The sequence below is a fragment of the Chiloscyllium plagiosum genome, unplaced genomic scaffold (genome assembly GCF_037043375.1).
Source record: "Chiloscyllium plagiosum isolate Xiang-an unplaced genomic scaffold, Cpla_swu_hap1 HiC_scaffold_15, whole genome shotgun sequence".
NCBI lineage: Eukaryota > Metazoa > Chordata > Chondrichthyes > Orectolobiformes > Hemiscylliidae > Chiloscyllium > Chiloscyllium plagiosum.
Window position 1 is genome coordinate 20264541 of NW_028270153.1, and position 25832 is coordinate 20290372.

The window sequence follows — 25832 nt, forward strand, 5'->3', positions numbered from 1 at the left end:
CTTGCCTATAGCGTATGAGATAGACAGTGTTGGCGGAGTCACATGAGTACCTGCCAGGTACATGATGAGTGGTGTCCCCATGTGTAATGGTGGTATCCGTGTCGACACTCTGACACGTCTTGCAGCGACAATTTGTTGCCCGGCTTTCAGGACAACACCATACACTCCTGTCACGACGGATGCTGCAAGATGTGTCAGAGTGTGGACATGGATACCACCATTATACGTGGGGACATTGCCCATCATGTACGCAGCAGGTACTCATGTGACTCAGCCAACGTTGTCTATCTCATACACTACAAAGTTACTGTATCAGGTGGTTGTGAAGGAGCAGCGCTCCGAACGCTACTGCTTCCAATTAAACCTGTTGGACTATAACCTGGTGTTGTGCGATTTTTAACTTTGTACACGCCAGTCCAACACCGGCATCTCCAAATCATACAGTGCAGACAAGGATGCCCTGAGGCATGGTATATTGGCAAGACCGAGCAGAGGCTACGGCAATGGACACCACACAACAATCAAACAGACAGGAGTGTTCCCTCCCAGTCAAAGAACACTTCAGCAGTCCAGGACATTCAACCTTGGATCACCAGGTGACCATCTTCCAAGGCGGACTTCGGGATACGCAACACCACAAATTGGCTGATAACCAAGTTTGGTACCCATGGGGATGGCCTCAACTGGGACCTTCAGTTCATGTCACACTACAGGTGACCCCACTGCACTAAAAACACACACGTTCTTGCTCATAAGCTCACACGTACATACCCATACTTACATCCACAGATGCACCTTCTCACAGACTTATACCCCTTTACACCCACACTCACATACTTACACATACACACACTTTCTCACTGACGCTCATACCATCCCCCACATGTACACACCCACATTCACAGACACACATATAAGTTTGTGGGGTGAATTTGTACTTGCAGAATTACATTTTATTTTGTTCAAAAACTGCATGAATCCATGTAAGATTCTGTATATCCCTTGTTTAGAAACAGAATCAGTCTGAACACAGCACACCTCACACCTTCAATGCATTATCTGAGCTGACATGGCACCTATTGTTAAAGTTCACTTGAGAATATAATTTTTAAAAAATTCTGGGGGATTTACATATGAAAGAACTGAAACCAACATGGTCATTCTAAAAGATGATAGACTTAACAAACAGTCCAGGTCTTTTTCAATCTATAATTTCAGTTGCTTCACACAGTAAACTTTTGGTATAAATTCTATGTCTTACGATCTCTTACTCCACAAGCACCTGATGAAGGAGCAGCGCTTTGAAAGCTAATGCTGCCAAATAAACCTGTTGAATTATAACCTGGTGTTGTGTGATTTTTAACTTTCCCATTAGGTCGTTTAGGACAGGATTCAGGCCTCCCAAGATTGGGGAGTTAGACCACACTCTTTACTAAAATAGTTGTTGAGATTTAAAGGGACCACTTCAGATTTTTACACTTAGTTAAAGCTCCAATGGCAGCTACGATCCCAAACCTTTGCTCCTGAATCCATTTGGGAGGCTGCACCCAAAGTTCAGGAAGCCCAGAGTTAACTAATTAATACTTCGATTGTTGTATCAAAACCATGGAATTCCTTTGCTAAGGGAACACCTACATTAAACAGACTACAGTGGTTTAAGAAGATGCCTCATCAGCACCTTTGTGGGATCAATACATGGTGGGCCCACTTCACATGAACAAATAAAAAAATTAGACTAGTCTCAAGCTAAGCTACTAAATTCTGAATAAAATGACAGATAACCAGAAGTTTACAAATTAAACAACAAATCATTAGATGTGCAAATAATGAGTAACACGAGACTTTGAAATAGTAAAATATATCAAGGTTCACACAGTGAGGATGTCTACAATAAGTCATTGCCCTTTCCAAGGCTAGCTTCTGATTAAATTTAACTAAGTTCTGTTTATGGCATAATTAACTTAGGCTCTTTTTATTCTCTCTTCAAACATTCATTCACCCTCAGGCATAGTTTATTTTTCTGAGAGTTCATTCAGTTCAAAAACCACTTTCAAACAAGTACAATGCTATTTTAAGCCACCCCTTTTTGCCTTGCACCAGCATCTCTTCTGTTATTTAATCAATCCTGCTCTTGTGCCCATAGCAAGCCCTTTCTTTTATTTGTTCTTACCCCCTCCCCACCACTCTCCCCTTCCTCAGTTCTGTACTTGTTTAGAAACTACTGGTTCTCTAAACTCTCCCAGTTCCAAAGAAAGGTAATTTAAGTTATTACTCTATTTCACCTTCTGCAAATGTTGCCTAACCTGCTGGGTATTTCAAAAATTGCCTGTTTTTAATTTCAGATTTGCATCAAGTGGAGCATTTTGCTTTTGTGTTATGTTGCTATTTCAACTCTCTTCAGTTAACTTAGTTGTGTACAGGTGAAGGGCAATAATTAGCGTTTCTTTTGCTCATGTAGTTAGGGGCGTGTGTGGTGCAATGGTAGTGTTCCTATCCTGAACCAGGAGACCCACGTTCACATTCCCACCTGTGCTAAAGGTGTGCTGTAACATCCCTGAGCAGGTTGATTAGAAAAATATCTTTACTCACATGTTAAGATGCTAGATACATTCTTGAGGCTCATTGTATCCCTACCTCTGAGACAGAAGTTTTTGTTCAAATCTCAACTACCATGCAGATGTGCCACAACACATCTCAACAGGGTAGGTTAAATGTAATTCTGCCTGAACCTAGTGGGTAAAGCATCAGTTTGTAATCTGATGGTGCTGAGACCAAATTCAGACATTTTTAAAACGTCATGCGGCATAGTGTGATGGTGTCCTGACCTCTGGAGTGGTGGGTATCGTTTCAAACCCACCTGCCTAGGAAGTGTGTAACATGGCTGAGCCATTGATTAAAATATATTTATATATAAAGAGACACTAGACATGGCTCCTGTTGTGCAGTGGTAGTATCTTTATCTCTGGACCAGAAGGTCTGGGTTCAAATCATCCTTATTACTGAAGTGTGTCATAATATGCCTGAACAGGGCATCTGAAAAATATCTTTATGGCTTCTTGTGGCAGGATGGTAGAGTCATAGAATCATACAACACAGAAACAGACCCTTTGGTCCAACTCCTACATGCCAACCAAGTTTCCCAAACTAAGCTAGTCCAATTTGCCTGCATTTGGCCCATACCCCTCTAAACCTTTCCTATTCATAGTGTTCCTGCTCCTGGGTCAGTTGGTCCAGGTTCGAGTTGGACGCCCTCCATTGGTGCATCATGACATGGCTGAACAGCATGGAATAAAATTATACAGGTGCACTATCCAAAGTGGTGCAATGGTAGTGTCTCTAACTCTGGGCTGGGATATCTGGAGTCAAGTCCCATATCAGGATATAATGGCCATAGAGATGTGTCAGACAATATCCAAGCCAGTTGATTCTGTATATGGAGACACTTACTGAAAGAGAAGTGTGGCTAAGTTAGGAGTCTAACACTTGAAGGTGATATTCTGTAAATAAAAGTAAAAGTAAAAGGTGGCACTGTGGCACATGGGCAGCATGGTGGCACAGTAGTTAGCACTGCTGCCTCACAGCGCCAGAGACCCGGGTTCAATTCCCGTCTCAGGCGACTCTCTGTGTGGAGTTTGCACATTCTTCCCGTGTCTGCGTGGGTTTCCTCCAGGTGCTCCAGTTTCCTCCCACAATCCAAAAATGTGCAGGTAAGGTGAATATGCCATGCTAAATTGCCCGTAATGTTAGGTGAAGGGGTAAATGTAGGAGAATGGGTCTGGGTGGGTTGCGCTTCGGCGGGTCGGTGTGGACTTGTTCGGCCGAAGGGCCTGTTTCCACACTGTAAGTAATCTAATCTAATCTAAAAAATAAGATTGGCCCCAGTGCTACCCTTCATAAACTGGATTTCAGGATTAGAGTGTGCGCAAGTATAAACAAACACATATAATTCCTTGACGGAGATTTCCAACTTTTCAATTAAAGAAATATTACTTCTAAATAATAGGAAATATACTTTTTTGAGGGAAAGTAGGATTGAATTGAGATTTTCAAAATTATGAGTGGGTTTGAGAGAGTAAAGAGTGCTTAGTGAATCTTAGCTAGTAAAAAGAGGGTATAAATTCAGAAAAGAATAAGCCACAGACAATACATTCAGACATGGGATGCAAATCTTTGTTGCTTCTTTTACCAATTTTCCTTTTTTTTCCTCCAGAGTTTTGAGACAAAAGGAGTCTCCATGTAACCACTTGGGTACACCAATTTCCATAATGTATGTTGTGCATGTGGTGGACAGCCTTATTTCAACTGATCAATTTCTGATTGAAAGGTGGGGTTGTGGAATACATTGTTGATAGCCCAATACATAATCACTTATTCATATTGAACTTAAACATGTCTAAAAGAAGACAAGATATTGAAGAATTTTATCTTGCACTCATCAGAACCAAGAGGAAAGAAACAGATCAGAGGAAAGGGACACCAATTTATGCAGCATGAAAAGACGATGCCAAGCGATTGTTTGCAATGTTTGTAAGGAGATACAGCAGGAATCATTAAGTATTAATCTTAGTTCTCAGACCAAGCAGGTAGATTCTGATTGGTCTGGCTATTGCAAAGAGCATACTGCAGAGATTGGCAGTCTCCTTGATCTCTTGACTCCAGCAATGAAAAAGGTGCAACTTTTGAATTCCTTTTGCCTATGTAAAATAGGGAGCTGTGTATTAATGGAGTTACTTCTAGCTCACGCACATGAGTCAGGCTGTGAACCCAACCAATAATCTTAAATTAGTTTCTGAGGTAATTCTTAGCGCAGTCTGGGTTCTTTAACACATGAAGTCCAATAGCAGAATCACATCAATTGGTGGAATGATGAATCTAATGATTCTGCTATTCACATCATTTGCTTAACAATCCAGACTGTGCCAAGAATTATACCATACCATGTTAGAATATTATCTAAAGGAGTGTTTGTTTTTTGTCTATGGCCCAGAGTAGCATAGAATCTCATGTTGATAAGACTGACCATTCAGGACCGATCGTGGCCGACCCTCCTGATAACTTTGACTGAAAAGGGACTAAATCACACTTGAGATCTGTGCAGCACTGTCCATGGTCCACTTTCTAGACAGTAGGAAATGGAACCCCCAAGTCTGAGTGCCCCTAGCACCCAACCAACAAGAAAGTAGATTGTTATCAGTTAAGGCTCTTGACTTACTGTGCCAGTACCTCTGACTACTGACAACAATCCTGCTGACTGAGCTCTAATCCCCTTAGACTTTGAGGCATGGCCATTTTGTTGAAGCACATTCAATGTGTTTGCTGTGCAGTCATTGCACATGCTGCACTGTGACATTGATGTGGCATACTGCAACATTTCCATTCACTTCATGGTCACTGCTGGCAAACCTGACAAGCTGTCTGGCGTGTGTCTGAGCTAAAAGGCGAGACAAGACAGAAGCACAGTAAATTCGGAATAATGCAGACATTCACAAAGAGTCAAGTCAACCTAAGTCAGAGACAAGTGAGCATCCAAGTAGGCACAAAGTGAGTGAGCAAAAAGAAAACAAGCTTAGAGAACCTCGCTGATCTGTTACATGAGATAGGTGCCTGTCCCCTCTACACAAAGCAGGCCTGACAGAATGTAAAGTGTCAGTGTGGTCCAAAGTGCAGCATTGACATAGAGTGTTCTGAAATGTTCCATTGAGTTGTGGTGAGGCTGATATATGCCCACTGCTAAATTCTATGCAGTGGGTGCTCACTGACAATGAAGTATGCGGAGATTGTGGGGGCTGCTGGCCAAGATGGTGGCACAGAGAAGCAAGAGGTGACCTGGAACTACAAGGTATCTGAAAGAACTCGACAGCTGTTGGTATCCTTCACTAAGTCACCTTTTATTTACAAATGGAAAGCCACTGACAACTGAATCAGCTCCCTCAGAGGAGAAAGTGAGGTCTGCAGATGCTGGAGATCAGAGCTGAAAATGTGTTGCTGGAAACGCGCAGCAGGTCAGGCAGCATCCAGGGAACAGGAGAATCGACGTTTCGGGCATAAGCCTGAAGAAGGGCTTATGCCCAAAACGTCGATTCTCCTGTTCCCTGGATGCTGCCTGACCTGCTGCGCTTTTCCAGCAACACATTTTCAGCTCAGCTCCCTCAGAGCCAGGTCTCTGACATTTCTGTTCTTATCTGACAGCCAGGGCTCCCTGTTGGACCAGGTTAATGGCTGCAATCAGGGAACTCAAGTTCTATGATCTCATTACAATCACTACAGTATCCACTCTGACTTCCATGTCCTGAATTGCTGCTATCTAGTTTCTCTCCATCACATGGGAGAATAGGAAATTATAAATGGAGGTGAGATTAAATCCATGCCAATCAGCCTCTCGCTGCTCACTAGTGAAATCCTTTTCTTGCCATTCAAACATTGGTGGAAAATTAAACCTTTTGTTCTTGGTATCAAGAATCTAATTTTTCCAATCTCCTCACACTTTCCCAACTGACTCACCACTGCTCATGTCATTCAGGAGCTAGGAAAATTCAGCCCAAGTAACTCTGGTATAAGCACACCATCCTTCACTCCCTTTTTCGACCTGTTAGTAGTCTTTGACAAGGGTGACTTCCTCCTCTGTCTTTCTGTAATTGTCCAGCTGCACTGGGATTGTCCTCATTTGTTCCATTCTTAACTATCCTGTTGTACAGAGAAACTCTGCTACAGTAGGTTCTCTTTCTAGTCCTCTACCATTCTATCAGATTGCCCTTTGACCCCTCCCATTTCTGCTCTCAACCTTCAGTGATATAATCTGAAAGTACAGCACCAGTTTCCACATGCACATAAACAACATCTAATTTACCCCATCTCCTGACATCTTCACCAAGTCTGAATTGTCAGAATCTTTGTCCAACATCCAGTTTCAGATTAACAAACTTTTCTCCAATTAAACACTGGTAGGATCCATAATATAAAACCAATAGGTGAGTCTGAAGCAGGTGAGGGGGCTGAACTCTGAAAGATCTGCTTCCAATTCCAAATCAAGTCATTTGCTTTTTAACCAAGATGGAAAGGTAGGAGGATGGTCAATCCAAAGAAATGGATTAGTACTTTAATGATGCTGTGAATGTCACAGTCATTTGGTTTTTCAATATCGGTTCTAATATGATTCTTGTAAACTGTTAGCAAACTGGAGAAATTCATCCAGGTGAGTTTGTGAGAGAATCAGAGGCTAGTGCCTCTATACCTACTCAGCTGCCTATCTGAGAAGCACCCATGACCAATCACCACCTCTACACTCTTCCCATCAACTCTCCTGACCTCCTACTGAGGACTATGTTTCTATCACAAACCGTCCCACCTAACCAACCATAAAATCTCACTTCTGCCTTCCTCCAAGATCTCAGGCCTTCCTGCCAGGCCTCTTTGATTCCAAACCCCATGGCCGGGCCAAAAGGTTCCCTAGTAAACTAGGCTATGTCCTCTAGATAGACTGGCCCGAGGCCCAACTTCAGATCCAGGCTCCAATTGAGGCCCAAACTCAGGCTGAAACAGCTCAGGATCCAAAGCACTCAGAGCAACTGGGAAGTGGACATGAAGACTATATGACCCTGATCTCCTGCTCCTTCCCTGGGATCCCGAATTCCACTTCATGGCAATATTCAATTTCTGTTTCAGCCATTGATTCCATCCTGACCTGAGCTAATTCGCTGCTGAGCCCCTCACGCATGCAATTTTTTTTCTGTTTAGGTTTGACTATTTCAAAGCATTTTCAGATGGTTTCGTACATTCTACTGCTTGCAAACCTGAGGTCATCCAAAGTATTCTGCCTGTGCTTTAACTTGCACTCAGTCCTCCTGACCTGCAAAAATTCCTGGTTATGCAATGACCTGATATCAAAATGTTCGATCATATATTCAAATTACTCCACAGCCTCATCTGTCCATATCTTTGTAATCAACTCTACAACCTAAAATATCTACACTCCTCAGCTTTAACTGATTACAACCAGTGGCTGTCATCAGCTGCTGAGTTTCTAAGCTCTGGAATTCCTTTCCAAAACCTCTCTGCCTTACTTCTTCATTTAAGGTGCTCCTTAAAATATATCCCTTTGAAAAGCTTTTGGTCATAGACCCTAAACTTCCTTATGTGGGTTGATGTCATGTTTTGTTTGATAATGCTCTTGTAAAGTATCCTGAAAGGTTTTGCTATGGTAAAGGGGCTGTGTAAATACAAGTTGTTGTTGTTGTTGTAAGTGCAGATCTGCTGCAGTCTTTCAAATCATGCAGCCAGTTCAAAGGACAATCTCAATCCTTAGCAAAATGGCAGAGAATACTGACTTGGTACAATCATGAAAAGAGACATTTTGAGGTCTATCATTTTGAAGGGTGGCACTTTTGATGCTTTGATGACATATGCCTTTATTGACACATTATGGAAACAAGGTATACAAGTTTGATAGAATGGGATGTTCATCTTGGACAAATTAGTAACTAGAGTAGTGTTGACTACATATAGTTATTATTACTCATGAACCGATGGAGGAAACCCCATTTGACAGCACAGTTGTCAAGGCTATAGAAATTATGATGTGAATTTTTTTAAAAAATGGGTACATGGGATGTGGATGTTGCTGACAAGACCATCATTTATCGTCCATCTCTCAATGCCCTGGAACCGAGTGGCTTGATTAATTAACCTCAAGTGATTCATGAGTGGAATCCATTTGGCCTAGTGAACTTGCGACAGTACTGGCACTCTTGGTTGAGTAAGATCAAAAGACAATGACAGATGACAAAGGCTGGTCAAAGATCCTCAATTTCCATCTTTGAAGCATTCCATTAGTCTTTAAAAATTCTGGGATCTTTCCCTTCATGACTCTATCTATAAACTCAATCCACATGCTCATCCTTTCTGCAAAATACTCCAAATTTCCATTCTAAATATGTCTTACCAGCTTGAACTTTTGTTTCCTTACTCTATTTTTGCTCTTTAGTTTAAACAAATATGAACTTTCTACTCTAATCACATGTGTCTGTTTTTTTTCATATCCTTTAATATTTTTCTTCTTTGTGCTTATCAAATTTGTTTGATGGCTTCTTATATCATTTCATATATTAATGTTTCGGATGAAAATAATCTAAACTGACCTATTATGCTTCTAGTATAAATCCTAGAATTATGGCTGTATTTGCAGACTAGGGAAATAAGCTTTGCTTTCTCAAACTATTTCAGAACTTTACACACTTCTATTAGATTTCCTCAATCTAACCTGCTTAAGTCAAAGCAATGTCAATTTTCCAATTTCTCATTATAAGTTTATTCTGACATTCCTGGTATTAATTTGGTAATGCTGCACCTTTCCCCAGTGCTCCAATATCCGTTCTACGAAGGAGGCCCAAAACGATATATAATTTAATTATGACCAAACCAGTCTTTTACAGATTCACTGTCCTTTCCTGGCTTTTCTATTGAGTGCCTTAACTTATTTGACTTTTTATGCCTTTTTTCATTGACAACACCGCTTTTAAGGACATTATATATGTATGTCCCCATAAATATGACTCGACTCCATTAAGAATTTTACTGCTCAGACCTTTGCCCACATGGTTAGACAAGACTTAGTAATAGAAAAAGAGCAAAAGTGTAAGAGCAAAATAAGCAATCTGGTTAAGTAAACCCTTTGGGAGATTCTTTTCCCAAATTATTCTCTTATGGATTCTTCTTGTATCATCTCTGCTATGTGACTGGAAGAGTTAGGCCTGTGACTCATATTAGAAATGCCTTATTAAATTCTGCACTTTAAAAATCCACGGTCTACTGAGCACATTATGTTCTATTTGTTTTCTAGACTAGTTTAAACGGTTTAGGGGGTTCTGTTTCACTTCGTTTGCCTGTAAGCCAAGCCAGTGTTGGAGTAAGGCATCTGTAGCTCTTTAATGTCCCTGAGTGCACAGCACGCATGACTAACACAGTGTAAATAAACACAGCTGAGCCGGGCAGAAATTGGAAGGTTTTCTCATTAAAAAAATAAAATAAACAGATGCGGTTAAGCGCTCTGTCTAAAGTGTTTGTCCAAAGAGTGGAGATCTCTCAGAAGTTTGAGCACAAAGGTGAGAGGGCCAAGTCTCGTGTAAAAGGAATGGAATCTGTATGGTCCTTTTAACTAATAGTCCTTGGGGAAGCCTGTTGATTTTAACCTTAAAGGAGTGTTACGTCTTGGGATTTTGGCAGCTTTTCTTTTGGTTCTTCAATAACAAACTTGGGACAGTGGTTTTGTGTTTCACGAGAAGCAGAATTTATTGAAGTTGCCCATTGCTGATGGTGGGCCAAGAAATACCTAATTCAACCAATCTGGCTCAAATGGAGTTATTTTATAACACAATGGAAACTATTGGACTCTGTATGCAACACAAGGTAATTCAACAGACACAGTAATCATTGACCTCTTGATTAGTGAAACACTATTACATCCTTTCACATACCAGTAGTAGCTACACACTCAAATCCCTCTGACGTATTAATTCCTGGTTATTGTGTGAATATTTTTATTCCAGTGAGGGATTCTGCAAGGAAGTATATTTTAAGGAAGTACATTTTATGGGATCATGGTGTTCACGCGATTTAAAATTTCTATGACAAGTATAAAGTGAAGCCTCCATGTTTTTAAAGTCGTGCTGAAAGCAAAGCTGTATGGAGATTTTACAACAACATATGAATCCAAACAAGAAAACAAAGGAGCAAAATATAGTGGAATTACTGTTTTCTTCAAATATTGATGAATTATGTCAGCCAATACATATGTTTAATTCCCTATCTGCAGAAACGGTAAAGCATTTTGCTTAGGATAAACTGTATGATTACAAAAGAAAGTTAACATGACTTTAAGGTAGTTGTTGGTTTCTGGACTCAAAGTATTGCTTGTATGCATTCTAGATCTAGAACGATTCTGTGCTGCGCTGTGCTGTCATCTTACAAGACTCTCATGAAATTCCTGAACCATATTTCTGTGATTTCCCAAAATTTGATCCCTATAAGCACTAATCTGTATCAGACATGCTAGATTATTTCTTAAATCAAAACTTGCACGTATATGATGCTATAATATGGAAGGAATTTAATCCATATCTTATTGGTGTTGTATCCATGTTGTGCATACCAAATGGGATACTGTGGACCAAGATTTCCTTGATCTCTAACTGTGATTGCTATTCCGAAAAATCTAGCAGGATTTTAGACCACTGTACCTGCACTGATTTTAGTGTGCTTGAATTTTCAGTGTAAAATAATTATTTGTCCATGAATGAGTTGAGCTCGATTTCACAAATACAGTCATGATAAAAGATACTAAATCAGAGTTTGATATCTACAACATTACTACAATACATTAATTTCATTGGAAATTAGAAATAAGGGTAGAGAAATAGTTATCAAAATTTATTTCCAAAAATATATATCAAATATTGTAATTGCTGCAAGTACTGGGATCACTGATTGTTAAAACATTTCAAGAATGGGGGATTCAAAGATAAGGGCTGAGAGTATTGAGATTACCAGAAAGCATCAGGGATAGACAGTCATTGGAACAAACATCAAGAATATCTTTCCATGTGTCTGCTGTAACTTTGACAGAAGATCAGCACAAACATTGGACTGAGAGAGTTATACATAAATGGTGATAGAATTATTTGCATTCAGTGATAGAATTTATTGTGCATATTGATATGAAAAGATTGAATTAGTTGAGGATGACGTATACTGATACAGAGATGTCATTACACAACTCTGGGGCAGATGGAATTTGAACCCAGGCCTCTTAGCCCAGGGATAGTGATGCTACCACTGCACCACAAAAGCCCATTGGAGTTCTAAACTTAACTGAGAAGTGTTGATTGGATGCACCTGAAATAAATTGAATCCTTTGGATTGCTATAGTTAGACTTCTATATCAGACTTTACTTTTAAGACTAAATAACCTCCAAATTTGGCTGCAAATTAGTAATAAAAACTGAAACTACTTCAATGCATTCATAAAGAGGCTCTGGAACAAAGAGAACAGTGCAGCACATTGTCAATGCCATACTATAAGGGCAAGCCAGTTCAGTACTGGATTTGAATAATTTTCAGCCGGGAAATTAATGTCTGGTTCCACCAGAAGTCATTTTGGGTTCTAGACTCCACAGAAAACAGCCAGTTGAAGAATGAAGCTAGGCCTCACTCAGTGCTGACTCCTTATTAGCCTCATCCCACGTGTATAAAATACCAGTGTCCTGGGCACTACATATGCCCTAGAGCTTAATAGTGTCAGTTACGCACCTTTCACGATATGACAGTCCATTTTCAGACCTATTTTGTGATTGTCTCATTAAATCTTTACCCACTCAACAACTTTGTTTATTTTCACTTATATACTGACAATTCCCTCTGTGGGCCTTAAAGCACCTTTCACTTCCTTCCTCCTTACAAATGAAGGCCTCAGCATTACAAGAACCTGTTTGCAGCAATTTCTTAAATACATTAAAGTGAGCTTTACTGTATTCATTAACATTTAATCTACAATACAATGTATTAATATCAGATTCCAAATGCACTTCAATATTTTGCTTGCAAATGTTTCCACAATGTCATGCTATCATGAATAAAATACCATTAAAATCAGAAGAATATGTCACGGTGTATCAAGTGCTTCGGTGATTTGTATTGTCAACTTCAAGGTAATTATCTGAGTGGATAAGTATTTGGACAGAGTATATTTCATGTTTAAAAAAATCATGAGCACTCCTGAGGTTCAGCCCAAGCTGTTTCACTTAACATCTTGATTTCGAAAATTATTTGACCCTCGGAAGGAAATCTAACTCCCCTGAAATACAGTAGTTTAGAGAGTTAATGTAATAGAGCACAGCAGATATCCGCTCACAAGCACTTAGATCTCTGAGAATACTTCCTAAGTCAGACTCCTGCTGTTCTTGACTCCTGACTCAGGACAATAGTGAGACATTGTCTTCACTTCCCCACCCCCATCCCCCACTCTCAAAGTTATGAGTTTACAGTTGACAGTGGGCCTATTCCAGGGAATGTTGTATGGATGGAGTTATGATGTCAGCAGGCAGTTATTCTCATTGCAGCTGATGTACAGTGTAATTCTCCATTTCCTTTCCCTTGTTCAGGAGCTACTCTATGAGGTCCAATAGAGGATTACTCAGATTTCATCAAACAATCTGAAAACTAACCTACAGACACCACTTCCTTTTTGCTAAACATACTTCCACAGATTCCTGTTGAGGGAATGGTCAGTTTGTTGAATAGCTTTTTTTTTTAAATTTTCTTTATTATTATGGACTTTCATTCGGCTCCTTGTTGTACTCTGCACCAAGGCACCAGCTTTGACTTCATTTTAAAACAACAAAATAACATGCAGTGTTATTTCTTTTCAATGAATAAATAAATACACGTTTTTGTTGAATTCAGGGAATGGGATAATTACTGTAGTTGACAACAAGAGCCAACCTCAAGCATTGCCATATTTCAGCTAGCAGTCAAGCAAAGAAACAGAGATATTCATCTTAATTGTCTGGATTACATCTGAGTAAAAACAAGGGCTGCAGATGCTGGAAACGAGATTCTAGATTAGAATAGGTGCTGGAAAAGCACAGCAGTTTAGGCAGCATCAGAGGAGCAGGAAAATCGACGTTTCGGGCAAAAGCCCTTCATCAGGAATAGAGGTAGAGTGCCTGCAGGGTGGAGAGATAAATGAGAGGAGGGTGGGGGTGGGAAGAAAGTAGCAAAGAGTACAATGGGTGAATGGGGGTGGGGATGAAGGTGATAGGTCAGAGAGGAGGGTGGAGTGGATAGGTGGAAAGGAAGATAGGCAGGTAGGACAAGTCATGGGGACAGTGCTGAGCTGGAAGTTTGGAGCTGGGGTAAGGTGGGGGAAGGAGAAATAAGAAAACTGGTGAAGTCCACATTGATGCCCTGGGATTGAAGTGTTCCAAGGCAGAAGATGAGGCGTTCTTCCTCCAGGCACCGGGTGGTGAGGGAACGGCGGTGAAGGATGCCCAGGACCTCCTTGTCCTCGGCTGAGTGGGAGGAGGAGTTGAAATGTTGGGCCACAGGGCGGTGTGGTTGATTGGTGCGGGTGTCCCAGAGATGTTCCCTAAAGCGCTCTGCTACGAGGCGTCCAGTCTCCTCAATGTAGAGGAGACCGCATCGGGAGCAACGGATACAATAAATGATATTGGTGGATTACATCTGAATGTCGGTTTTAGGAGTGTTGGAAATAGAGGCAGAGAAATTTGCTGGCACTGTTCTTGTTTAATAGGTGAAATTCTACACTGATTTCTAAATGGGAATGCATATGGTTCATCTGTATAATACTTATAGTCCAGAATACTGATCCAGAAGTCCCACCTCCATTTTGTTTCTGGCTGTTCTTAGTATGCAGGAAAGAGACGGGTGTGAGTCAGGAACCCTGCACACTGCTATTTAATGTTTTTTTCTTTATTCTTTATTCTTTCTCAGGATGTGGGAGTCATTGGCAAGGCCAGCATTTGTATTCTATCCCTTTATCATTCTTGAGCCGAATAGCTTGCTTGGCCATTTCCAAGTGTACTCAAATATCAACCACGTTATTATGGATCTGGAGTCACATGTTGGTCGCACAAGGTAAGGATGACAGATTTCCTTTCTACAAGTATGTGAGTGAACCACGCAATTACTGACAGTTTCATGATAGCATTACTAAGACTAGTTTTATATTTCAGATTTATCAACTGATTTTACATTCCACCAGGTGCCATGAAGGAATTTGAACTCTTGCCCTCCAGAGCATTAATCTGTCACCACTGCCAGCACAATTTTGGGAGGATGGACATTTCAGGACTTCTGCAATTTCAGTGAAGCACTCACATTTTGGCAACCTTCCTGAATCACACCTAGTAAGGGGAGATGATGCACATGGATTGGAAGTGGGAAGAGTTCATTATGAGGTATATTCATATCAACTAAATTGAGTTATGACTGTGCTGTGATGTTAAAGGAGGGCATTAAATAATGTGGTTCCTGGATTATTACTTCTGTCCACTGACAAGCTATTGAGTGAAAGAACAACAGTGTAAAAGTCATAAAGTTTTTGAGATGCATTAGAATAGATGATCCACTGAATAAAGTGCTATGCTGCATTGCACACTAATTGAAAATATTGCCCAATTTTTTGATGAATAGGTAGTTAGGGAATATGCAAAGAGCTTTCATTCATTCTTTAAAGAAAAGCACAGCCATCTGTTTGGTTGTTCCAAACTGTTGACTGTCTTCAAAATCATTAATGCATTTTGTACTGTTACACTGCTCTACTCGGGAATGCAGGTTTGATGGCATGATTGCCTTCTAAAACATCAATGGAAACTGCACAGCAGGATTTCCTTACATACCTATCCAATGCACGTGAAATTGTTTATTTTGTAAGAATTATGAGCTTCTATGCAATTAATGGTTTTTAAAGTGTGAGTTATTGTTTTTCATTTTGACAGATTATGAGCTCTGAGGACAATTTTTAATTGTCTATTCAAGTGATGACTTTTTTTCTGCCAGATGTATAAGTTTTCAAATACTTCCAAAAGTTATTATACCTATTATATTTTGATTTTAAGTGGATACTGGATGATTACATGGGAGAGGTGAAAGGGGTGAGGGGTATGAGGAGTAGAGGGGTCGATGAAAAAGGCATGACTGTGAAGTGCATTACACAATGACCTATAGAACTGGAGCAATGTATCAGTGAATGGGGATTTGTCTATTAACCTGGCGGCTTCCACATCAGGCCATTCTTGCTTTGGGCCTGCTACCTTGCTCAAGGCCAGGCTGTTCCTGGCTCTCACTTCCAGACACTGCTGGAGTAGAAGTAGGATGATGAGGTGCAAGCCTCAACGATGAAAAACTGGCCCAAGATTTCTTTCTAATAGATGGATGTTATTAATGTATGTCAACGAAGATTTGAGTTTACAGGCATCTTTTTCCTGCCAGATAGTAAATCAAGAAACAAATGACCAAATGAAGCAATCACAGATACATTGATTAGTACCTTGAGTTCTTCAAGTTTGTACCGTCTATTTTCAGGACCAAAACAGGCAACACATTCAGAATTCATTCCAGAAACCAAAAGGCCTGTTGGAACTTGGGGAGCCATCAGCATAATTTCAGCAAGGCCACAGACACCAACAGAGTATCCATTGGCACTTACCCATGAGAACTAATTGATATCTGTCTCCATATGAATGTTTAAGGTAAAAATTGTTGGCAAGCTCCAGCAATTCCCTTAAAAATTGACGGTTAAGTTACAGCAAATATAAAAGTGATAAATGCTTTGCTTAATATCAAGAGGATTCTTGTATTTTCATTAAACTCCTCTTTAGCATTTGTAGGTGGGGGGAGTCTAGAACTGGAGGGCATACATTTAGGATGAGAGGGGAAAGATTTAAAAGGGACCTAAGGGGGAACTTTTTTATATAGAGGGTGGTACGTGTATGCAATGAGCTACTAGAGGACGTGGTGGATGCTGGTTACAAGATTTGAAAGGCATCTGGATGGGTATATGAATAAGAAGGGTTTAGAGGGATATGGGCCAAATGCTGACAAATCGGACTAGATTAATGTAGGATATCTGGTCTGCGTAGACAAGTTGGACCGAAGAGTCTCTTTCCGTGTAGTGTGTCTCTACGACTCTATGACTCTATGGCAGAGCATGCTTATAACGGCTGCCAGAAATTACATAATACAAAATGAGCAAAAATAGTGTGTGCATCTATTTCAGGTGCAACAAGTTCCAATTTCTGCTCATGGATGAATATAAAAAACTTATACATCAAACACAATTCGAAGCATGATAGAACAATGGAAATCCCACAAAGTGAATATAAATGGTGGAGGATATGGAAGGTAGGAAATAAGGTTAGATACTAATGCAACCTTCATAATCCATCTTTTTACTTCTAGTCCGAACTGTTATATTGCACATTTCACAGGCTCCTTAAAATTCAGAAGAAACTCTGCTGCTAATGTCCATATTTGCAACAAGTCCTGTTCACCAACCAGCCTCGCGCTTCTGGACTTGCACTGACTCACAATTAAGTAATTCTTCAATCATTAACACTTGCAAGTTTCCCTCCAAATTACTCACCATTCTGCCTTGGAAGAATATCACTGTGCCTTCACCACTACTGGATCAAAATCCTTGAACTCCCTTTCTAACATCACGCAAAGGCTACAGCATCTCAAGAAGGCTAAAGCAGCTCAAGAAGGCTGTAGCAGCTCACCACAACCTTCTCCTGAGCAATTGGAGAGAACAATAAATGCTAGCCGAGCCTGCAAAACCCACATGCCATTAACCAATGTTAAAAGAGAAAACAACTGGAAAGCTTTCTGATAATGTTGCTGTGAATTTAGCAATGTTCCAATCTCATGGAACCTGCTAGGGAAAAGATACTGAAGCAGATACTCATATAAACAGTTTTCAGTGTTAGTTCCAGTGGCTATCCTGTGATTCAGGATTAGACCATGGTATATGGAAAACATGAAGGAACATAAGACAGACCCGTGCTCTGATCAATCAAGTTACTTTTCCACATCATCTCAATGAACATGAAAGCTTTAAAAAAATTTGGGTCAAAACTCAAGTGCTTATGGTCAAATATTAATGCAATCCTAAAGGGGAACCCTTGCACACCTGATTCTTCTTTTTTCCATACATCTGGCAAAAGACTCATTATCCTAAATGCTATGCATTTTTATTATGATCCCTTATAAAAATACCTTTCTCTAAAGTTCAAACATTCAATCTTATACCAGAGAAATTATTAAATCAACAACAAAACATTAATTTGCAATGGTTTCACATAAACAGAAAGGCATTACCTTGATCGATGGACTATGTATTACACTGGTTCTCAAGAGGCTAATTAAAATCTTGCCATTGCACATGAAATGGGAGGGCTATACTCTTCATTTGGTAAATAAATATACACATTCTTTATCCTCCAATTCATAGGGATTTAGAATAAAGGTCCTACCTTTCCATAACGGGTGGCGTATGTCCCTGTCAGTAATGAATGGAAAATAATGATAGTTTCATCCAAATCCCAAACAAAAACTCGCTGTGAAGAGAGAAAAAAAAAACAAAGGAGGTTAGCTTTGGTTATAACTTGAACCACAGTATCATTATTGTATATATGGGGGTACATGCACTTTCATACGTTGGATGCTAAATTAGAGTTCGGCATCTGCAGGTCAATTACTCGAAGCTGGTGAAGTGTGAAGTGTTGCTCATTCACAATTAGCAATGCACTTCGGACAACCTATTTAACTATCAAGAAGGAAAGGCGAATTAGAACCAGGATCAATGCCTGATCAAACTGTGTATACAATGAAAGAAAAGAATTCCCTGAAATAATTTTATAAATTCACCTTCACAATGAATGTGCCATAATTGTTCAAGTGTCAAATAAATAAAACACACTGTTTTTCAATGTTCATGGAAAATGGATGGAAGCTTTGGTCCCCGAAACACTGGTAAAATCCTGAAAATCCCATAGTCACATGCAATAAAAATGGAATTTGAGTCAGTCAGTCACCATGATTCAATGGCCCTGATTGTAAACAGACAGAGTCCTGGAACTCAATCCCCAAAACACTGGTAAAAAAAAAAGCACAGAATCCTATTTAATGAAAACAGAATTGGCTTATTATATTTATCGGAAAAACAGTGCCCATGGAAATAAGCTCCAAGTTATACGACGCAATTGTGAAATATCTAATAGGGTTGTAATGGACAAAACAGCCTAAATGTCAGTTTTTCCTTTACAGGATACCTACAGTGTAGTAGCAGGCCATTCAGCCCATCAAGTCTGCACCAACCCTCTGAAGAGCTTCCCACCGAGATGACTCCATCCATGTAACCTACCTAACTACATATGCAAGGACACTATGGGCAATTTAGCACGGCCAAACCACCTAACCTGCACACCTTTGCACTGTGGGAGGAAACTGGAGCACGTGGAGGGAAACCCACACAGGCACAGGGAGAACATTCAAACTCCACAAAGACAGATACCCAAGGGTAGAATTAAACCCGAGTCCCTGGTGTTGTGAGGCAGTAGTGCTAATCACTGAATCAATACCATGCACCCCCCCCCCCCAACCCACCCATTCCCCCCCACCCATCCATTTTGTGTGCAACACAACCAACAATTCTAGATTTCTTCAAGGCAATGTCATACACAGAACAGGACTATTATCTCAGTCCCCACTCAATGAAATATAAGAAAGGGACTGATGTTCTCACTGAAAGAAACAGCTGCATTTATATAGCTCTCATTATGTCTCAGAAAAGACTTAGACACGTGTTGTGCAGTTGTTGTTGTCACATAGATAAACAAAGCAGCCATCTTCTACATAGCAGGATTCCAAACAGAACATTGCAATAATAATCAGTTAATGCATTATTGATATGTTGGAAAAATATTGGTTCGGGTTCAAAGAACTCCCCATTCTCCTTCGAATAGTGCACTGTAGGACAAATTTGTTTTATGCAGTACTGTAGTATGGGCAATATTGATTCAGATGTGTGGTATACATCTGTGCTGTACCCATTGCAAATGAAAAACGTGAGAGGTGTGTAACAGATGCCTGAATTAATGTCACCAGATTTTCAGTATTAGCCAAAGTCAGTGGTCTTTTCAGGTGATCTTTAGTGGATGATACTAATTATGGTAATTGTGTATAATTCTTCCATCAAAGCACAGCACCTCCAACAATGCAAAACATTCTCGCTACTCCATGAGATTGCTTGCAAAGATTATCTGCTTACATCCCAGAATTGGTCATCAACCAAGCATTTTCTAACTCAATAGTGTGAGTACCACCATCTGAATTGAGCAGGCACCCAGTACTGAGTAGAAGAGGAGTATATGCAAAATCAGTCTGACTATTCAGTATTACAGGGTTCAAGCTTTAACCAGAAATTTTCAATAAACTTGCATTTACACCAATTAGTTGCTCTTTTATATTGCTATGTCAGCCTGCTATCAAGTAAAACATAAGCACTTGCAAAGCCTATGAGCGAATTTCAAAGGTCACACAAACAAGAGAGTGACTTTAATCTTGAAGAAATAAATCTATGGATATATTTTTATATGTATATCTTCAAATACAAAGTAATTTATAAAGTCATACTGCAAAGGGCTCACTCCAATTGTGAAACAGAAGTTTAGTGACAAACTCACCGACCAGATATTTTTCCAGAATCTGTTTTAATGTTGAAAAAATATATTATAGAAAGGCATTAAAGAACAATGTCTCAAAATCACTCATGTGACTATATGAGAAGTGTATGTGATGGCCACTTTGTGTCATTTTCAAATTAAAATCCTTAGATAAACAGGGTCTGCATAATGACAATCATGTTACACATTTTACCTTGTGTTTATTCAAACCTGAAACTTGGACAAACATTGCTATACACAAAAGTAGCAGATCCTTTACATATAAAGTTTGGGAAAACATTAGGAAGGCTAACTTGTTTAGACAGAATGTTCCTTTGATATGGGCTTTTGCAGAGATTACTTGGCCTAATACTTGCTTGACAAATATAGAGTTAAAAGTTAAAGACGTACTGCAATATTTGACTGACATCACTGTAAAGCTCCAATCTTGTAACATAATCACAATTGCATGGCTGCAACAATTTTCATGGGAGGGGAACATCACTGACGACGGGCGGCACGGTGACTCAGTGGTTAGCACTGCTGCCTCACAGTGCCAAGAACCCGGGTTTGATTCCCACCTCGGGCCACTGTCTGTGTGCAGTTTGCACATTCTCCCCGTGTCTGCGAGGGTTTCCTCTGGATGCTCCAGTTTCCTCCCACAATCCAAAAATGTGCAGGTCAGGTGAATTGGCCATGCTAAATTGCCCATAGTCTAGGTCCATTAGTCAGGGTAAATGTAGGGGAGTGGGTCTGGATGGGTTACTCCTTGGAGGGTTGGTGTGGACTTGCTGGGCTGAAGGGTCTGTTTCCACACTGTAGGTAATCTAATCTAATCAGGTCAGCAATATTGTCTATTCTAGGCCAAACAGCAACTTTCCTGAAGGGCATTCGTGAACCAGAAGGTTTTTGTGACAACGGTTGTTACTAGACTTTTAACCCCAGATTTACATTGGATTCACATTTCACCATCTGCCACAGTCAGATATGAATGCATGTCTCCAGATGTTTGTCTGAGGTTCTGGATTACTGGCCCAGTGACATTACTGCTACGTCACTGCCACTCCATTGCATAGCAATTCTACAACCACTGTCTAGGTGTGCCTACTGGTCCTTGTTGATTCTTTATTTAACTTGGATGGACAAAGGCAGATAGCAATACAGGGTCAATTGCTGTTTTTCTCCACCACTCCCTGAGGAAAGGGACCAACAGCACAAACTGCATCTGTGAGCAGTGAATAGGAGGCTTATGGATGTGAAGGAAATACATTTTGTGCTGTTATTCATGTTCTATACATTGAAATCAGGGATTATCTGTGAAACATAGGTTTCCATACCCCTTTGCAAAGGGGCGCCCACCCTGATACAAAAAAATGGAAGGCATGGAAGACAGCTTTCACAAAACAGCCTAATTAAGAGACATTCTGTCAGTCAGACCCACTCACTGGATACATGAGTATTATTGGAGGGTGGATGGTTATTGATATTATACATAAAGCAAAATATGAGAGGGATAAACCAGAAACTGCAAGGATGAAATAAACTTACATTTGGAAAGCCATGGGTTAATCAAGGAGCGATGGCATGAATTTCCTAATTTTAATTGAGTTTGACTAACTTAATCAAATTTTTTGATGAGGTATTGGAGAAGGTTGATCATGGTACTTATGTGGACTTCAGAAGGCACTTGACAAAGTGCTAGGCAGGAGCTTATTAAGAAGGTGAAAGACCGTACAATTAGGGCCTATATGGACCTAAGATTGCTGCATTGGTTGAAGCAAAGGGTGGTGATGGATGTTGTTCTGATAAAGATGTGTTTTACAATTCTGCCTCCTATGGCTCATATCTGGGTGCATTGCTCTCTGCAATATTAATAAGCAACCTAGTTGTGCAGGGTGCCACATTTAAAACTTGCAAATGGAATGAAACTTGGTAAAGCAGTAGATAGTGATGAGGATAGTTATTCATTTCAGAATTACTTTGATGGGATGATGAAAGGGACAGAAGCATAGGAGATGGAATTCAATGCAGAGAATGGTGAAATGATTACCTTTGAGAGGGCTAATATGGAAATATAGAAATATGGTATACTATAAATTAAATTATTTTGATTAAATGTAGCTGAACCTCAGTGCTCATATACACAGATCTTTAGAGGTGGCAGTGCATTTGTTAAGGGGAATAAAACAAAATGAGTGTTTAGGTTTAGAAATAGATGTAATGGAGATTCCAGTAGTAAGTGGTGATGGTGAGGAAAGACACTGAGCAGAGTATTACAGGCAAAAAGCAAAGATATAGATTTTAATATGATTGCTTTTTCAAAGATCCAGAAAGATATAGTGGGTTCAATGTCTTTCTTCTATACTTAAAGTTTCTATAATTCTATGCTGTGGCAAGTGCACAATGCCTGTTGCATCATTTGTCAGAGGAAGTCAGATGAATCCTCTCCTTTCACATGCCCAAGGTTTGGTATGATGTCCAGAGCATTTCTGGAGCTTCAACCAGTGATGGGGAGAAATGGATGGAAGGCTCAGATCAATAACTCTATATTTGTTTTAGATTGTAACTTAACATTAAATGCGTTACACTCACACCCTGTGATATTACACTCACACTCTGTGATATTACATTCATAACAGTCAAGTGCAATTTGTAATGTTGTGAGTGTAGTGTCAACTGTCATGATGTATCCAGACTTCTGTGATACCTTAATGCTGTAATACTAACTCTAATGGTATAATTGTGATAATGAAATACTCAGATTGCTGTCAGACTATAACTAACATCGTAACTCAATAATACTGTTGAAAGAATCGGAAAGTCTGATGATTAGCCAGTACCTCAATGTCAGTGTCTAGGAGAGGAGAAGGATCATTATTCCTTTTTGATCTTCCACGTAACTTTCCATCTGAACTTCTCCGCTGTCGATCTGAATCCAAATCTTTCACAGGGGTTCTGGCTCGATTGACAGTATTGTAATCTCCTGAAGAAAGCAAACATAAACTGTTCAGAATAACTTGAAAGCCAACAGGGATCCTTCAAGTTTCACAGTGATTGCAATATTGTGGCTCAGTTTGTCACTTGCAAGAATATGAAAAGACAGACTGGATCAGTTTCAGCAGAAGGATGGGCTTAACATCATTCTCTTGCAACTGGCATTCCAAGTCTGTAAAAATACTTCAATGTAACTGTATAATGTAAAGAGCTGCAGAACCTACTTTAATGGTCAGAGTAGATTCATGTGAACTGCATTGTTTGCTGCAGAGATAGAGAGTCATTCTCTAATAGTTGTTTACCTTTTGACAGGGATTCTTGTGATTCATCCTCACCACATTGATTGCAATTATTTTCTATATTGATTCTGTTACTGGGGTATAGTGACTTGCCACACCAAGGCTATTAATTCACTGCATTGAATGTAAATACTTATCACATGGACTATGTTGTCACATCATAATATGCTAATAATTGTTAGATAATAGGCTACTGGAACTGTTTCACATTTGAATCACTGAGATTTCTATTCCATTTACCACATTCACACAAAAGTAACTCAGCAATTTTTTACCCAGTCATTATCCTGTTGATGGATCTTTGTACACTGGCAACGCAGAGTACGTCCTTGTCATATGGATTCCGTTCTCTCATTCTTTTACATTACAGCATAAGTATTTATTAAAAAGAACATTTATAAAGAATTCTATTCAAGACAGGCTGATGTACACCAGAGTTTCACTTGAAACGAATTACCCCAGCGCAATTAAGTTCATAATCATAGTTTATCGTGCTCCTATTTCTTAAACCAATAGTGTTTCAGTCCAATTAGTCACTCAACTCTAAACTTATTGAAGTAACAGTTTATTAAAGCTCATCATTTTTAACAAATAAGTCACTGTATTTTCATTGGATAAATACAATTCAATATAGCATTGAAATTAATTTGTGATTAAAAATAGAGCTAAACACCAAATATTAGTCATATTCTCGGTATTTGTTTTCTACATTGCTGCAGGTGAAGGTATCACATTTTTGTACGGTGTCATTACTTCATAGTTTTCAGATGTTATTTCAACTACTCTATATTCTTCACCCACTTTCACCTTGCTGAGAAGGGCACATTGGGCGTACCATTTTAGGACAGACCTGAGGATCTTTCCTTTCAGAGGGCTGTATGATTTTGGAACACTGCCTCAGTTGGGTCATTGAAACTGGGAAAGGTGCATCACAACAGGGGCACTGAAAACTATTAGATCAACCTAGAGGAACAGAAAATTATGCTTTTGTTCTGCACGTAACAAGGAGGGTTGATGAGGATAACATATTTGACATATATTAAATGGAGTTAGAAAGGTTTTTGATGAGGTCCCTCACGGTGTATTGGTCATAAAATGAAAATTCCAATCAACAAAAAGCAAAGTGGCAGGTTGGATCTAAAGTTAGATTGTAGGTGGGAAGCAAAGAACAACGCTTGATGGATGTTTTTGAGACAGGAAAGCTGTTTCCAGTGATACACTCGAGAGGTCAGATGAAGACCCCATTTTAATGTATATATCAATAATTTCAACTTCAACATAGAGTGTTTGGTAAAGTAGTTTGCAGACAGCACAAAAATTCACTGTGCAGTTGCTAATGAAAAAGAAAAATGTAGATTGCAGGAAGAATCAATGGACTATTCAGGTGAGTGATGCAGTGGTAAACACTGGGAAATGTGAGGTAATGCATTCCAGCGAGGTTAACAAAGCGAGGTCATGCATAATACGAATTTTAGGCAAAAAACAGGGACGGCGCACAAGTTTTTATTTTCTGATTGGAAGGATATGATGAGTGTAGTCTTAGAGAGGTCTGTGCTGTGGTCTCAGCTTTTTATAATTATATCAATACAAAGAGCAAAGGCAGGATAACAAAATTTGTTGATGACATAGCGATAACCAGGAAAGTATGCTGTGAAAAGGATGCAAATGGATACAAACATGTTGAGTGGGTAATAATCTATCAGATGGAGCGTAATGTGAGAAAATACGAAGTTGTTCACTTTGGTAAGAAGAATAAGCAAGCAGAGTATTACTTAAATGGAGACTAACTGCAGAATTCTGAGCTGCAGACAAATCTAGATGTTCTTCTGCATGAGTCACAAAATGATACCACTTAGGTACTGCATATAATCAGGAAAGCTAATGGGATATTATCATTTATTATGAAAGGAATTGAACATAAAAGTAAGGAGTTTTAAGCTTCACGTGCATAGGACATTGGTGGAACTACATCTTGAATACAGTGTGCAGTTTTGAGGATGGCCTTATCTAAGTAAGTAAATGCATTAGAAGCAGAATGAGGAAAAGTTGGACAGGCTTGAGGTGAGAAGAGCAAAGGTTGACTTGATTTAAATATATAAGATCCTGGACCACTTGAAAACCTGATGTGGAATTAATATTTTCTCTTGTGGGTTTGTATAAAATTAGGGGATGCAAACTGGGGTTCGCCATGTTAGGATTAAATTGAGAAGAATTTTTTTTTCTCTCAGAGGTTGTATGTGTCACAAAACTGTTCCTTTTTCTAAAAGCTGTTCCTTTTTTCAAGGACACTGTGTCCTTGATATTT

At 39.6% G+C, this 25832-nt stretch overlaps 1 protein-coding gene across 8 annotated transcripts in view; it reads right to left on the reverse strand.

Moving 5' to 3' along the window:
- The window catches only part of LOC122560227 (protein phosphatase EYA1-like), a 270247-nt gene that overhangs the window by 83872 nt on the left and 160543 nt on the right, over positions 1-25832 (reverse strand). For all 8 annotated transcript variants that reach the window (XM_087994796.1, XM_043710684.2, XM_043710690.2 and 5 more), the window contains 2 exons: positions 23075-23217; positions 18045-18128 (listed from right to left, as the gene is read on the reverse strand). In XM_087994796.1, coding sequence (XP_087850922.1) covers positions 18045-18128; positions 23075-23217 — 227 coding nt within the window. The remainder of the gene's footprint in view (positions 1-18044; positions 18129-23074; positions 23218-25832) is intronic.